Source organism: Oncorhynchus tshawytscha, linkage group LG29 (genome assembly GCF_018296145.1).
Source record: "Oncorhynchus tshawytscha isolate Ot180627B linkage group LG29, Otsh_v2.0, whole genome shotgun sequence".
In the NCBI taxonomy this organism is placed as follows: Eukaryota; Metazoa; Chordata; class Actinopteri; order Salmoniformes; family Salmonidae; genus Oncorhynchus; species Oncorhynchus tshawytscha.
Genome location: NC_056457.1, coordinates 6,753,103 through 6,768,707, shown reverse-complemented (window position 1 = coordinate 6,768,707; position 15,605 = coordinate 6,753,103). Strand labels below are relative to the sequence as shown.

Here is a 15,605-nt window from a genome sequence, read left to right as displayed (position 1 = left end):
AGCATACAATGACATTCTCAACAATTCTGTGCTTCCAACTTTCTGGCACAAGTTTGGGGAAGGCCTTCTCCTGTTCAAGCATGACGATACCCCGTGCACAAAGCGAGGTCTGTACAGAAATGGTTTGTCCTGATTGGTGTGGAAGAACTTGACACAACTGCACAGAGCCCTAACCTCAACCCCATTGAACTCCTTTGGGATTAATTGGAACCCCGACTGCAGGCCAGGCCTAATCGCCTAACATCAGTGCCTGACCTCAATAATGCTCTTGTTGCTGAATGGAAGCAATGTTCCAAAGTCTCCCAGAAGAGTGGAGGCTGTTATAGCAGCAAAGGAGGGACCAACTCCATATTAATGCCCATGATTTTGGAATGAGATGTTCGACATGCAGGTGTCCACATACTTTTGGCCATGTAGTGTACACTGGTCATATACCACAAACCCCTGAGGTGCCTTATTGCTATTATAAAATGGTTAACATAATTAGAGCAGTAAAAATAAATGTTTTGTCATACCCATGGCATACGGTCTGATATACCACGGCTGACAGCCAATCAGCATTCAGGGTTCAAACAAAAACAGTTAAAAAATAATATAAAATACACCGGTAATATACCCATTCGGAAAGTATTCAGACCCCTTGAATTTTTCCACTTGTTGTTGCGTTACAGCCTTATCCGAAAATGGATTAAATAAAAAACGGTCCTCATCAATCTACACACAATACCCCATAATGAAAAAGTGAAAACCATTTTTTTTTTTTTTTTACAATTTGGAAATGTATATAAAAAAATGTAAATACCTGATTTACCAAAGTATTCAGATCCTTTTGTATGAGACTCAGGTGCCTCCTTGGACATGCTTTGGAAAGGCACACACCTGTTTATATAAGGTCCCACAGTTGACAGTGCATGTCAGAGCAAAAACCAAGCCAAGACAGGATTGTGTCGAGGCAAAGATCTGGGAAAGGGACCCAAAAAATGTCTGCAGCATTGAAAGTCCCTAATAACACAGTGGGCTCTATCGTTCTTAAATGGAAGAAGTTTGGAACCACCCAAGACTCTTCTTAGAGCTGGCCGCCCAGACAAACTGAGCAATCAGGGGAGGTGACCAAGAACCCCCTCCTTGGACAGGGAGGTGACCAAGAACCCGATGGTCACTCTGACAGAGCTCCAGAGTTTGTCAGTGGAAATGGGAGTTTCAGAACTTTTCAGAAGGACAACCATCTCTGCAGCACTCCACCAATCAGGCCTTTATGGTCGAGTGGCCAGACGGAAGCCACTCCTCAGTAAAAGGCACATGACAGCCCCTAAAGGACTTTCAGACCATGACAAACAAGATTCTCTGGTCTGATGAAACCAAGATTCAAACACTTTGGCCTGAATGCCAAGCATCATCACATCTGGAGGAAACCTGGCACCATCCCTACGGTGAAGGATGGTGGTGGCAACATCATGCTGTCGGGATGTTTTTGAGCGGCAGAGACTGAGTGAATAGTCAGGATCGAGGGGAAGATGAACGGAACAAGTACAGAGAGATCATTGATGAAAACCTGCTCAAGAGAGCTCAGAATCACACACTGGGGGCGAACGTTCACCTTCCATCAGGACAACAATCCTAAACACACAGCCGAGACAACACAGGAGTGGCTTCGGACAAGTTTTTGAATGTCCTTGAGTGGCCCAGCCAGAGCCCGGATTTGAACCCAGTCTAACATCTCTGGAGAGACCTGAAAATAGCTGTGCAGCAACGCTCCCCATCCAACCTGTTAGAGATTGAGAGGATCTGCAGAGAAGAATGGGAGAATCTCCCCAAATATCATAGCCAAGAAGACTTGAGGCTGTAACCGCTGCAAACGGTGCTTCAACATTGTACTCAGTAAAGGGTCTGAATACTTATGTAAATGTGATACTTCAGTTTTATATTTGTAATAAATGTGCATAAAGACATTCTAGAAAACTGTTTTTGCTTTGTCATTACAGTGTATTGTGTGTAGATTGATGAGGGACAATTATATATAAACAAATGTTTAGAATGAGGCTGTAACGTACCAAATGTTGAAAAAGTCAAGGGGTCTAAATACTTTCCGAATGCACTGTATATCATCATCTCCATCAATCTCCTTCAGTTGCATGGATGATCTGATTAATGACTGTTTCAAATGACACTCATTTTAATTAAGCCTTTCTAATTTTGCTTTGATGAGGTTTAAGCGTGGTTCATTAAATGTGTGAGTTATCAAATCTATTCACAACCCGTGATAACTCGTATTCTTCAATGTCACCATAAATGCTTTGAAAAGCTTTATTAACATAACTGTCAGATGTTGAGGGTGCTTCTAGGATGAGGTAAGCCTGCATTTAAAATAAGATAAAATAACTTTGGCATCTGCACTAGGAGACATTGACTTGGAGATACAATTCCATGGGAAACATTGCATTAGAGACTTATATAATATTCATATATACTGAAAAAAATATAACCACAACATGTAAAGTGTTAGTCTCATGTTTCATGAGCTGAAATCAAAGATCCCAGGATTTTTCCATACACAAGCTTATTTCTCTCACATTTTGTGCACAAATTTGTTTACATCCCTTTTAGTGGCATGTCAAGAAGCTGATTAAACAACATGCTCATTACACAGGTGCACCTTGTGCTGGGGACAATAAAAGGCCACTCTAAAATGTGTACTTTTGTCACACAACACATTGCCACGTCTCAAGTTTTGAGGGAACGTGCAATTGGCATGGTGACTGCAATAATTCCCACCAGAGCTGTTACCAGATCATTTAATGTTAATTTCTCTACCATAAGCCACCTCCAACATCGTTTTGGCGAATTTGGTAGTACGTCCAACAGGATTCACAACCCGCAGACCATGTGGAACCATAACAGCCCAGGACCTCCACATCCGGCTTCTTCACCTGCGGGATCGTTTGAGACCAGAAACCCAGACAGCTGATAAAACTGAAGAGTATTTCTGTCTGTAATAAAGCCCTTTTGTGGCGAAAAACAAATTGTAATTGGCTGGGCCTGGTTCCCAAGTCGGTGGTCCTATGCCCTCCCAGACCCAGGACCCTTTGTCCAGTCATGTGACATCCATAGATTAGGCCATAAAGAATTTATTTCAATTGACTGATTTACTTATATGAACTGTAACTCAGTAAAATCGTTGAAATGGTTGCAAGTTGCATTTATATTTTGTTCAGTATATTATATGCATAACCACAAAATTCTCTAGGCTATATCCTATTCCCCCCATTTCCAAAGGTCTATCTCCATTTTATCGAGGTGAACCTACCTACACATGTATTTGTTTGATATGAGATGGAAAACACATTTCCCCAAAGGGACACAATAAACATTGTAAGACTAGAAATGTTATATCCACAACCGTTTCGCTGAGAAAAGTATTTGGGCTCTCAATCTTTACCATAAAACTGCCTGGCCTGGTCATGGTTGCAGTAAATGGAATATGTCTGTGTTATTTTCCTTAAATACATGGGACATTCCATCTGATACAAGTTACATTAGATATAGACTAATACTAAGAAAACATGATTAATTCTGAATCATCTGCTGGATTTGAATAACAAGTAACATCACTTTTTTTTATTGTGATAAAGGAACAGGGGGGTTCTAAGCTATGAGGTAGTCACCTGAAATGCATTTCAATTAACAGGTGGGCCTTGTTAATAGTTCATTTGTGAGATTTCTTACCTTCTTAATGCCTTTGAGCCAATCAGTTGTGTTGTGACAAGGTAGGAGGGGTATACAGAAGATAGCCCTATTTGGTAAAAGACCAAGTCCATATTATGGCAAGAACAGCTCAAATAAGCAAAGAGAAACAACAGTCCATCACTTTAAGACATGAAGGTCAGTCAATATGGAACATTTCAAGAACTTTGAACGTTTCTTCAAGTGCAGTCGCAAAAACCAACAAGCGCTATGATGATACTGCCTTCCATCACAGACCCAGAGTTACCTCTGCTGCAGAGGATAAGTTAATTTGAGTTACCAGCCTCAGAAATTGAAGCCCAAATAAATGCTTCACAGAGTTCAAGTAACAGACACATCTCAACATCAACTGTTCAGAGGAGACTGTGTGAATCAGAACTTCATGCTGAAAAGAAACCACTCGTAAAGGACATTAATAAGAAGAGGATACTTGTTTGGGTCAGGAAACACGAGCAATGGACATTAGACCAGTGGAAATCTATCCTTTGGTGTGATGAGTCCAAATTTGAGATTTTTGGTTCCAACCGCCATGTCTTTGTGATATGCAGAGTAGCTGAACGGAGGACCTCCGCATGTGTGTTTCCCACTGTGAATCATGGAGGAGGCGGTATGATGGTGCTTTGCTGGTGACACTGTCAGTGATTTATTTAGAATTCAAGGCACACTTAACCAGCATAGGTACCACAGCATTCTGCAGTGATACGCTATCCCATCTGGATTGTACTTAGTGTGACTATCGTTTGTTTTTCAACAGGACAAAGACCCAACACATCTCCAGGCTGTGTAAGGGCTATTTGACCAAGGAGAGTGATGGACTGCTGCATCAGATGACCTGGCCTCCTCAATCACCCAACCTCAACCCAAATGAGATGGTCTGGGATGAGTTGGACCGCAGAGTGAAGGAAAAGCAGCTAACAAGTGCTCAGCACATGTGGGAACTTCTTCAAGACTGTTGGAAAAGCATTCCTGGTGAAGCTGGTTGAGAGAATGCCAAGCGTGTGCAACGCTTTCATCAAGGCTGTAACGGTTCTCCTCCTCTTCTGAAGAGGAGTAGGAAGGATCGGACCAATATGCAGCTTGGTAAGTGTTCGTCATTTTATTAAACTGAACTGAACACTACAATACAAAGTAAAACAAAAAGAACAACCGAAACAGTTGTCTGGTAACTAATACAAACCAGAAAACAACGACCCACAAGTCATAGTGGGACAACAGGCGGCCTAACTATGGTTCTCAATCAGAGACAACGATAAACAGCTGCGTCTGATTGGGAACCATACCAGGCCAAACACATAAATACAAAAACATAGAACGCCCACCCCAACTCACGCCCAGACCAAACTAAAATAGAGACATAAAAAAAGGTACTAAGGTCAGGACGTGACAGTACCCCCTCCGACAGCGCCGGACAGGAGGGAGACTCTGGCAGCTCCGGACAGGAGGGAGACTCTGGCAGCTCCGGACAGGAGGGAGACTCTGGCAGCTCCGGACAGGAGGGAGACTCTGGCAGCTCCTGACAGGAGGGAGACTCTGGCAGCTCCGGACAGGAGGGAGAACCTGGAGGGAGGAGACAGCCTGGTGCGTGGAGCTCAAGACAACCCTGAGAAAAGACATAACCCTGGTCCCAGAGTCCACAAAGACCATAATTATTCTGAAGTTCACAGTCCCTTGGGAGAATTGCCTTGAGGAAGAGTACAAGAGGAAGAGGGCCAAGTACGAGGGACTAGTCATAGCCTGCTGGAAGGCTGCAGGAGTTTTTCTGGGCAATCCCTCTACAGAGTCTAAAGCACACTGTATCAATGGAGCGAAGAGGAGGAGAGACATCAGCAACACCAAGGCAGACGAAAAAGCCTCAAGATGGATCTAGATCAAAAGAGGAGATGCATGGAGAGCAGAGTAATGTCACCTGGATACAAGTCAGGGTCTGATCAACCTTGTCTGGGTCGCCTGGGCGAGGGTGTCTGATCTTGTAAGACCCAAAACACCCTATGACCCCAGGTTACATCACTGATGATGTGTCCAAGAGCCTCAAGAAATGTATTAATTAAAACATTTTCTAAATCAATGACAAAAAAAACAATAAAATCTATTTCAATCCCACTTTTTAATGCAACAAAATCTGAGAAAAAGACAGTGAATATTTATGATACCAACTGTAGCATAATGACATGCATATTTTAGCCAAATTTAATTACATGACTGAATCGTTTGTTAATATTCGAGAATAGAAATTTGGTTGCAGAATACTGTATAAGGGGCATCCCGTCAGTCCAGGATCAGCTGTGTCCATTTTAGCTGTGAACTTCAAAAGGCATGCCGCTGGTCCAGCTAATAAGGATCCCCATGGGGAATGCCACACAATAAACAGTTCTGCACAATCTCTAATGAGGCAGCTTCTCACAATCAAAGGCACAAAAACCTATTCGAAGCCTATTCTCCATCACTGATATGGGCAAGACAGACAAAGACCATCATTGAAGAATGGTGGAATGTGGAATTCATCAGGACTCATCAGAGTGGTTTCTTGAACTGACTTACTTCCCATCAGAGGTTAATCATCTCCTTTTGTTTGACTGTTCTGGACATCCATTTTAAGGGACTTACTTTCAGACCCAAAAGCCCCACCCCCTTCCAACTCAGCTAATTGCCAATTTTGCACATAATTTTGCTGTCATTCCATTAATTGCTCTTCATTGTGTTCTTTAGCCATGCATATTTTCATCGCCATTCACCCAAGACAGGTGAGGCCATATAGGCACAATTATTGTGCCCTATTCTGACTTTTTCACTCATGAAACGGCAAAAAAATGACAATTACTGTGGCGAATTTGCAAGTGCACAGACAGAAAAGCAGGCCGTCTTCCGCAAGTTAAATGGGACTGAACTTCCGATGCACTAGGACCCTTCCCTGCTCAACTCCCCCAAAATAACCCCTTCTTTGGTCGATGTTTGGTTTTATGCAAATCACAGGAGGAAGATTAGAGAGAATAGAAGTACTCAGAGATGTAATGTATATGTTGGAAAGATGCTTGGTCAGGGGCCCGTGACATGGTACTAGGTGTCTGTTGTGGTTTTCCTGTCTTTGTGGATCATTCTTCACAATTATCCTTGATTTAGCTTGGATTGGCACATCAATGTTCAGGATACACAATGGTAAACACCACATTGAAAACATCAAAGCCCACCACTGATTGTCGGGGGGGAGGATATATCACCCATTTAGAATTAATTGAGAAATCAGCTTCTAAACATACCTGTTCCAGCAGTGAGCTCAGAATAGAACAACACATTTCAAGTTCATAAAAAAATACAAGATTTGTGCAAAAAATGTGCACTACAGATCAGACTTCCTTGGTGCAGTACATACTGTAGCAGACCTGGGATAACTATAGTTTTAAATATGTAGTTAGTTTGGAGGTGACTACAACTGTTTGATGACAGATCCCTCAAAATAACTACTTTTTAAAACAATTTAATACAGATCAGAAGTGTCTACTTTTTAAAAACTATTTGAATACAGATCTCAGAAAGCAACTACATTGTAAACTATTTGAATGCAGATCTGAGAAACAACTACTTTTTTTTACAACTATTTAAATACATATCTCAGGAAGTGACTACTTTTCAGAAACTATTAGATTGGCTGCCATCAACTAATGGCAAAAGTCTGTATTTCGAACTTCATGTTGCAGATAGAAATATAATGAATAGAGCACACAATTTCCTATACTATTCCAATCCATCTGACAGTAGATCATACGTGATACATTTCCATCTGAACATACTGTACATTTCGCTACACTCGCTAATAACATCTGCTAACCATGTGTATGTGACCAATACAATTTGATTTGACATTTCCATTTTCCTGAACAGGCCCCATGTGTAGATAATCAAGTTACAGCTACTACCACCAGGCCATCAGAATGCTGAACAGCTAACCCTAGGATATTTAGATACATTACCCACTTACTAGCCATATGTTGTTACTGTTATCATTCTCAGTAACACTTAACATGAAGCAATTTCTAAAGTCCTATGTAACAATCATTTTGCTATTGTAGTAATCAGTTACTAAAGATGTATAGGAACATGATGTGACACTGAATTACCTTATGTCTCACTGATTATGAAAATGTACAGGTAACTGACAAAATAATGGAATCACTTGGGAGTAAATTAGGGATACAAAGTACATTGAAAGCAGGTGGTTCCTGAGTTAACTAATCAATTAACATCCCATCATGCTTAGGCTCATATATAAAAATGCTGGGCAGGCCAATATTTTGACTACCACAGCTATGTCCACATAGAATGTGAATGCCCCCATCCACAGGGCTGGAGTAGTCACTGAATGGTTTGGTGAGCATGAACACGATGTAAACCATATGCCATAGCCGTCTCAGTCGCCAGATTTCAGCCCAATTGAGCACTTAACGCCTGAGACATCGCTTTCCACCACCATCAACAAAACACCAAATTACGGAATTTCTAGTGGAATAATGGTGTCGCATCCTTTCAGTAGAGTTCCAGACACTTGTAAAAATCTATGCCATTGTCACGCCCTGATCTGTTTCACCTGTCCGTGTGCTTGTCTCTACCCCCCTCCAGGTGTCGCCCATCTTCCCCATTATCCCCTGTGTATTTACACCTGTGTTTTTTGTCTGTCTGCTGCCAGTTTGTCTTGTTTGTTCAAGCCTACCAGCATTTTGTCTCAGCTCCTAGGTTTCCCTAGTTTCTCTTTTTCTCGGCCTCCTGGTGTTTGACCTTTGCCTGTCCTGACCCTGTACCCACCAGCCTGACCACTGCCTGTCATCCTCTACCTTTGCTCCACCTCTGGATTACCGGCCTCTGCCTGACCTGACCCTGACTGCCGTCCTGTACCTTGGCCTCTGCTCTGGATTAAAGACCCCGCCTGCCTTAGCCTGTCATTTGCCCGCCCCTGTGATTACAATAAACATTGTAACTTCACACAGTCTTCACTTGGGTCTTACCTTGATTCCCGATTGCCATGGTACACTGATGCTGTTCTGGTAAATGGTGGCCCAACTCGTATTAAGACACTTTATGTTGATATTTTCTTTGTTTTGTCAATGACTTCTTTCTCAGTCATTTTGAAACTGCAAAAGTGTTTTATTCAAATGGTAAGATTAGCCCATGTCTCTGACTGTTGCTTAGATCTAGCTAAATGACTGAAAGGGACATTCATCAGATGTTTTCAGGCCAAACAATGTCTATGTCCCAGGCCATTAGTTGTGTATCCAGCTATATTTACCTCAATGCAAATAAATGTAAAAAAAAAATAAAGCAACATCTGTTTGGTTAGGGGTATAAAAAGAGTTGTATAACTGTACATTTGTATTACTTTCCATTATTTTGATCGATAAATGTTAATGTTAAGCATGTTTAAATGTATTCTAAAATCATTAGTATTATAATTATATAGCCTATATCATTATAGGCTGTGTATAAACATTCATATAGGACAGCCCTCCAAACCATGTGCTAATGGTAATATATTTACACGAATTAAACTGTTGTAATTTTTGGTCCTTGATTGAATATTTGGCAGTCATAAAATAATTATTTTGTTTTCAAAAAACTTTTATTTATCTAAATATGATTTGTTTTTCTGTGCGAGCCACAGGGGCTCATAGGAGCAGGAGCCTATATCCTGTTTCTGTAGCGTGACGCAGCTTGATGTACACCCTCTGGACAGGAGGCTAGTCTATTGCAGGGCCTTACCCCCAATCGATCTCCTTAATGCTTAATGTGTCAAGCAGATATGCATCGGGTCCCACTTTTACAGTCTTTGGTATGACTTACGTTGTAATTTGTTTAAAATGGGAGAAACAATCTATTGTCACAAGTATCCCTGTAGGGCTTAGGCTCTTACCTGGTACTGCAATCTTTCCAGCTGTTGGGTGGTTCATCTCCAGTATAAGGCCATTGTTTGCAACCTGAACAAAAATATACAAAAGATTAAGATTAAGAACCATTCACTCTTCTTTATCAATTTATTTCATTAACACTTGGCCATAAGGGCTAAAGAACACTGTCATAAAACAGACATACACTATACAGTATATACAAAAGTATGTGGAAACCGCTTGAAATTAGTGGATTCGGCTATTTCAGTCACACTCGTTGCTGACAGGAGTATAATATCGAGCACGCAGCCATGCAATCTCCATAGACAAACATTCACAGTGGAATGGCCTTACTGAAGAGCTCAGTGACTTTCAACGTGGCACCATCATGCCACCTTTCCAACAAGGCAGTTCATCAAATGTCTGCCCTGTTAGAGCTGCCCCAGTCAATTGGAGCAACAATGGGTCAGCTGTGAAGTGGTAGGCCACACAAGCTCACAAAACGGGACCGCCAAGTGCTGAAGCGCGTGTAAAAATTGTCTGTCCTCAGTTGCAACACCCATTACCGAGTTCCAAACTGCACCTGGAAGCAATGTCAGCACAATAAATGTTTGTTGGGCACTTCATGAAATGCGTTTCTATGCCCGAGCAGCCGCACACATGCCTAAGATCACCATGAGCAAAGCCAAGCGCCAGCTGGAGTCGTGTAAAGATCGCCGCCATTGGACTCCGTAGCAGTGGAAACGCATTCTCTGGAGTGAAGAATCACGCTTCACCATCTGGCAGTCTGACAGAAAAGTGCTCAAGGGCTAGATAGTGCTCTAGCCTAGAACCCCCTTCACCGGGGGGATCTGTAGTCTGTTCTATACACTATGCATTTTAATATCATAAACCACCTGCACTCGAAACGTCGACATCGCCCCACAGTTGAATCAAAAGGCTCCCTATCCGGCCTGTTTAACTAACTTAGGATAATTAGCGCTATACATCAGAGTGTGGGCAAGCTGAAGTCAGACAGTTACATAAGGACAAAGAGTCAGACCACCAGACATGTGTGACACTCTCGGTCTCTCATCGACATGGACTCGCTGACCCTCGGAGCATATTACCACAGCGACAGCGTCGAGAGAGTGCGCCTCTCCGTCATGTTCTATTTAGAGTCTGCATGGTGGTGATTCACGTGGCACCTCTCTCTCCTCTCTACGGGACAGCCAATATGTGGTGGTGCACTTTACCTTGGCCAGGTCGCAGTTGTAAATGATAACTTGTTCTCAACTGGCCTACCTGGTTAAATAAAGGTGAAATAAATAAAAAACTCATGGGTAATGAGCTAGAGTTGGGTTTGCGTCAGTCTGCCCAGACGTGAGTCTCTGTCTCTGTCTCCTCCTTTCCCATTGGTATCTGCGTTCTTCATGTAGAGGGAGGTCATGCACAGAAGAGCCCACTTACGGCGCGTTTACATGGTACGAGGTAGACGGCAAAATGGATGTCATTTCACACCGAGCCACAAATGCCGTTGTGGCTCGCTGTGAATGACGTCAGCCGCCACGGTAGACGGGGCTTCCCGTCAAAGTTATAATATTTAAAACTTTTACTGTCTGCCGTAGCATTGCTTTTGTACCGAAATCACCATAGCAACACATACAGTTATGCTGGCTTGCTTTTGATGGTTCTTTCTTGCTTTCTTGTCCAGTTATGCCGACTGGTCGTTATGCGGATTGGACATTTTTTGCACAGCATTAGAGTCACACATACACACAACTGACACTGCAGCAACTCTGTGTGTTCACCACCAGCCATAGTTCAGCGTAAGTTTGCTGATGCTTTGAATGCCAGGGTTGTGGAGTTAACAGAACGCCAGCTTATTGCACTTAAAATAAAAAAAATACTCATAGCCCTTGCACAGAGAATGAACATAAATTTGACACAATTCTTAATTTGTTTTTCAGTCAGCAGCAGCTTTACCACTTGGTTTGCTATATGACATTGAAGGATGGGGCTGGAGAAATGTAACCATTCTCAAATGCATAGCAGGAGCTATGGATACAAGGATTGACAGTCCACAAGATCAACATGATCAAGTTATACAATTCATTGAAATTACAGTAAATATTGCCAATTGCACCTTTAATATGCAGTCTCTTCTTGTTGCACATTGAAACCATGGGTTTGATTAGTACGACTCCAAATGCTTTCTTGAAGCTCAAGGGGGCAATAGTTTATTCTGAAGACCTGTTTGCCAAGTTTGATTGAAAAGGGTTCCAATTATCGCACTGTTCTCGCACACAAGGGTGTTATGTATTTGTCTTCAGGCACAGTTTATGCATCATTGATGACTCTCTCTCTATTCATTTTTTGAACAGATAAAAAAAAAATACACTCGCTTGTTGGTTCTTGAAATGCAAATGCTTCCAGACCGTCATAGTCTACGGCACATTTAATACATGAGTGAGACCGAGAGAGAGAGAGATTGAGAGAGAGAGTTTTATGGAGTACTAACTGGTAGATATCTCTGGCCTTGTACTATTTTTATGTATGACAATGGATCTCCCGGTCTCACTTTTCAGGTAAGAATAAGTCCCTTATAAACAAGTGAGGCCGATGTGTGAAACAGGCTTAAAAACAGCAGCCTGGTCCCCACTCACAGAGGTCATGACAGGCTAACTTTAGGATAATGTACAGCAGAGTCACCACACCATACTTTCCATGCGTTGTTGCACTTTCGGAGGTGCTGCAAAGGAGATCACTTTCCCACATTTGGTTCCAACTTCTTGTGTGTATGTCTTATGAATATGAAACGGATTGCTGCTGGCTCTTTAGACAGCAGAATCAGTGGGTATCTAGAAATGTACACAATCGTTCAAAAGTTTGGGGTCACTTAGAAATGTCCTTGTTTTGGAAAGAAAAGCATGTTTTGTGTCCATTAAAATAACATCAAATTGATCAGAAATACAGTGTCAACATTGTTAATGTTGTGAATGACTATTGCAGCCGAATGTTGTGAATGACTATTGCAGCCTGAAACGGCAGATTTTCTATGGAATATCTACATAGGCGTACAGAGGCCCATTATCTGCAACCATCTCTCCTGTGTTCCAATGTGACGTTGTGTTAGCTAATCCAAGTTTATCATTTTAAAAAGGCTAATTGATCATTAGAAAACACTTTTGCAATTATGTTAGCACAGCTGAAAACTGATGTCCTGATTAAAAGATCAATAAAACTGGCATTCTTTAGACTAGTTGAGTATCTGAAGCATCAGCATATGTGGGTTCAATTAAAGGCTCAAAATGGCCAGAAACAAAGAGCTTTCTTCTGAAACTCGTCAGTTTATTCTTGTTCTGAGAAATGGCTATTCCATGCAAAAAATTGCCAAGAAACTGAAGATCTCGTACAATGCTGTGTACTACTCCCTTCACAGAACAGCACAAACCGACTCTAACCAGAATAGAAAGAGGAGTAGGAGGCCCCGGTGCACAACTGTGCAAGAGGACAAGTACATTAGAGTGTCTAGTTTGAGAAACAGACGCCTCACAAGTCCTCAACTGGCAGCTTCATTAAATAGTACCCGCAAACACCAGTCTCAAAGTCAACAGTGAAGAGGCGACTCCGGGATGCTGACCTTCTAGGCAGAGTTGCAAATAAAAAGCCATATCTCAGACTGGTCAATAAAAATAAAATATTAAGATGGGCAAGAGAACACAGACACTGGACAGAGGAACTCTGCCTAGAAGGCCAGCATCCTGGAGTTGCCTCTTCACTGTTGACGTTAAGACTGGTGTTTTGCGGGTACTATTTAATGAAGCTGCCAGTTGGTGGTTCTTGATAATGGGCCTTTGTACGCCTATGTAGATATACCATAAAATATCTGCCGTTTCCAGCTGCAATAGTCATTCACAACATTCACAATGTCTACACTGAATTTCTGATCAATTTTATGTTACTTGAATGGACCAAAAATGGGCTTTTCTTTCAAAAACAAGGACATTTCTAAGTGATCCCAAACTTTTGAATGGAAGTGTATATCTAATTTTAGGCAGTTTACTCTTCCAACTGTTGCTACACAAAAAAAGTTATTCTGGCTCTGAATTTTCATTTGAGGCCCATAAACCCATTAATCCCAATATGTAGGACAATGATTAAAGACGAGAATTCCTTACTCAAAGGACAGAATGATGATTCTCTCCCTTAAGACGAATGGTGGAATGGTGTGTACTTCCTTTAACAGGGGGAGCCATGACCGTAGCTCTGTCCATCTCGCATTTTTCCCTGCAAATGGCAGGTCTATGAGACAGCCATGAAAGACGATGGCTTTTCCTTCCCAGTCTCTAATCCACCCTGACCTTGAACAAGAGCAAGATGACCTGATAGAGTTCAGATTCTCCAGGAATATTGGCCTGCCTCATATCTCACTCTTGTTTGTTTCATTCAGTAAGAAACATGGTTGACCTTGTGGTTGACAGCTACCTGGAGAAGGCTGGAGTTGACTATGGGACTGATTCAATAAAATCTGCCATCTTTGTTAACAAATTCTGTCTCACATGGAAACTAAAAGAAATTAAGCATCCAACTTTGAGAGGAAACCATCTGTTATTTTGACAGTGCCCAGAACCTTCCCATTTGGCCCCAGGATATAAGGCGTGAGAAACATTGATTGTTTGATTGAATTGAGCCCAGAGTTGGACTTCTACCTTATAAACTTATCCAGCAACTTCATAAAAATGTGGAAATAAGATTTGCAGTCTGAAATGAAAACTGCATATGAATGGCCAGGTGGCCACATGCTCAACATAACTTTTGTACTGCTCTTCCAAAGACCTCAATGAAAATGTTTGGTACTTTTTATTGGTTTGTATGAATCACGTCATGAATTATAATATTGCAGTAAATATGGGTTAGCCTGGCCTGAGACCAAAAGCCAGGTCCAGCAACTGTGTCAACCCTACATGTTCGTCTTTATGCCAATAGATCTGAACTTCTTGAGAAATGTTCTACAATATTGTAAAGGGTAAACACTTGACACAGCACCATCATGGCGTGTTGTAATAATGGATGGGAAAACTGTTTAGAGAATGAAAGATAAAACGGTAGCTTAAAAAAACCTTATCATCCTCCAAACAGTAATCCAAGACAGTCAATCTCCTAAATACATGATTAAGTGAGGGAGCGATAGGAAAATAAACATTTCAATTCCCAGCTTATCCAGATGCTGATATTGAACTTGACAGCTGCCTCCTCCTTACAAGGATTTGACAGATAATCAAAAACACAATTGTGGAAATGAAAAGGTGGTACATGAGCGCCACATGCATCTCCCATTTCCGCCGATGCACACTTGAAACAGGGTTTACTTTATGCCTGTGTCAGCAGGCAGTAAAAGCCCTGTTTATTTATGTGTCTCTCATTTTTCATTTTATTTATGTGCCTCATTTCATCGAACCAGGCCTCACTGTCTCCTCTACTGCCACACTCTTCACAAGTATCTGCTTGGGAAGCTCTGTGGTTACATGAGAGGGGAAAACATTTATATGGATCAACATTGATCGAATGCTTTAGTTTAAACATAAACATAATAATTACATATATATAAATATACGTATATGATTGTTTTGTGCATTCAAATATGTTATTTTCCCAACATAAACAGTACCAGTCAAAAGTTTAGACACACCTACTCATGCAAGGGTTTTTCTTTATTTTTACTATTTTCTACATTGTAGAATAATAGTGAATAAATCACACCTATGAAATTACACATTTGGAATCATGTAGTAACCAAGAAAGTGTTAAAAAAATCTAAATATATTTAATATTTGAAATTATTCAAAGTAGCCACCTATTTCCTTGATGACAGCTTTGCACACTCTTGGAATTCTCTCAACCAGCTTCATGAGCTTACGACCTGGAAGGCATTTCAATTAACAGGTGCGCCTTGTTAAAAGTTAATTTGTGGAATTTCTTTCCTTCTTCTTCTACTTGTTAAAAGACCAAGTC

The 15,605-nt window shown here is 41.4% G+C and overlaps 1 protein-coding gene across 2 annotated transcripts in view; it reads right to left on the bottom strand.

Annotated features, from left to right (window-relative positions):
- Window positions 1-15,605, bottom strand: part of sugct (succinyl-CoA:glutarate-CoA transferase) — a 179,258-nt gene that overhangs the window by 14,183 nt on the left and 149,470 nt on the right. For both annotated transcript variants that reach the window (XM_024393145.1, XM_024393146.2), the window contains exon 13: window positions 9,638-9,701. In XM_024393145.1, the coding sequence (XP_024248913.1) occupies window positions 9,638-9,701 (64 nt within the window). The remainder of the gene's footprint in view (window positions 1-9,637; window positions 9,702-15,605) is intronic.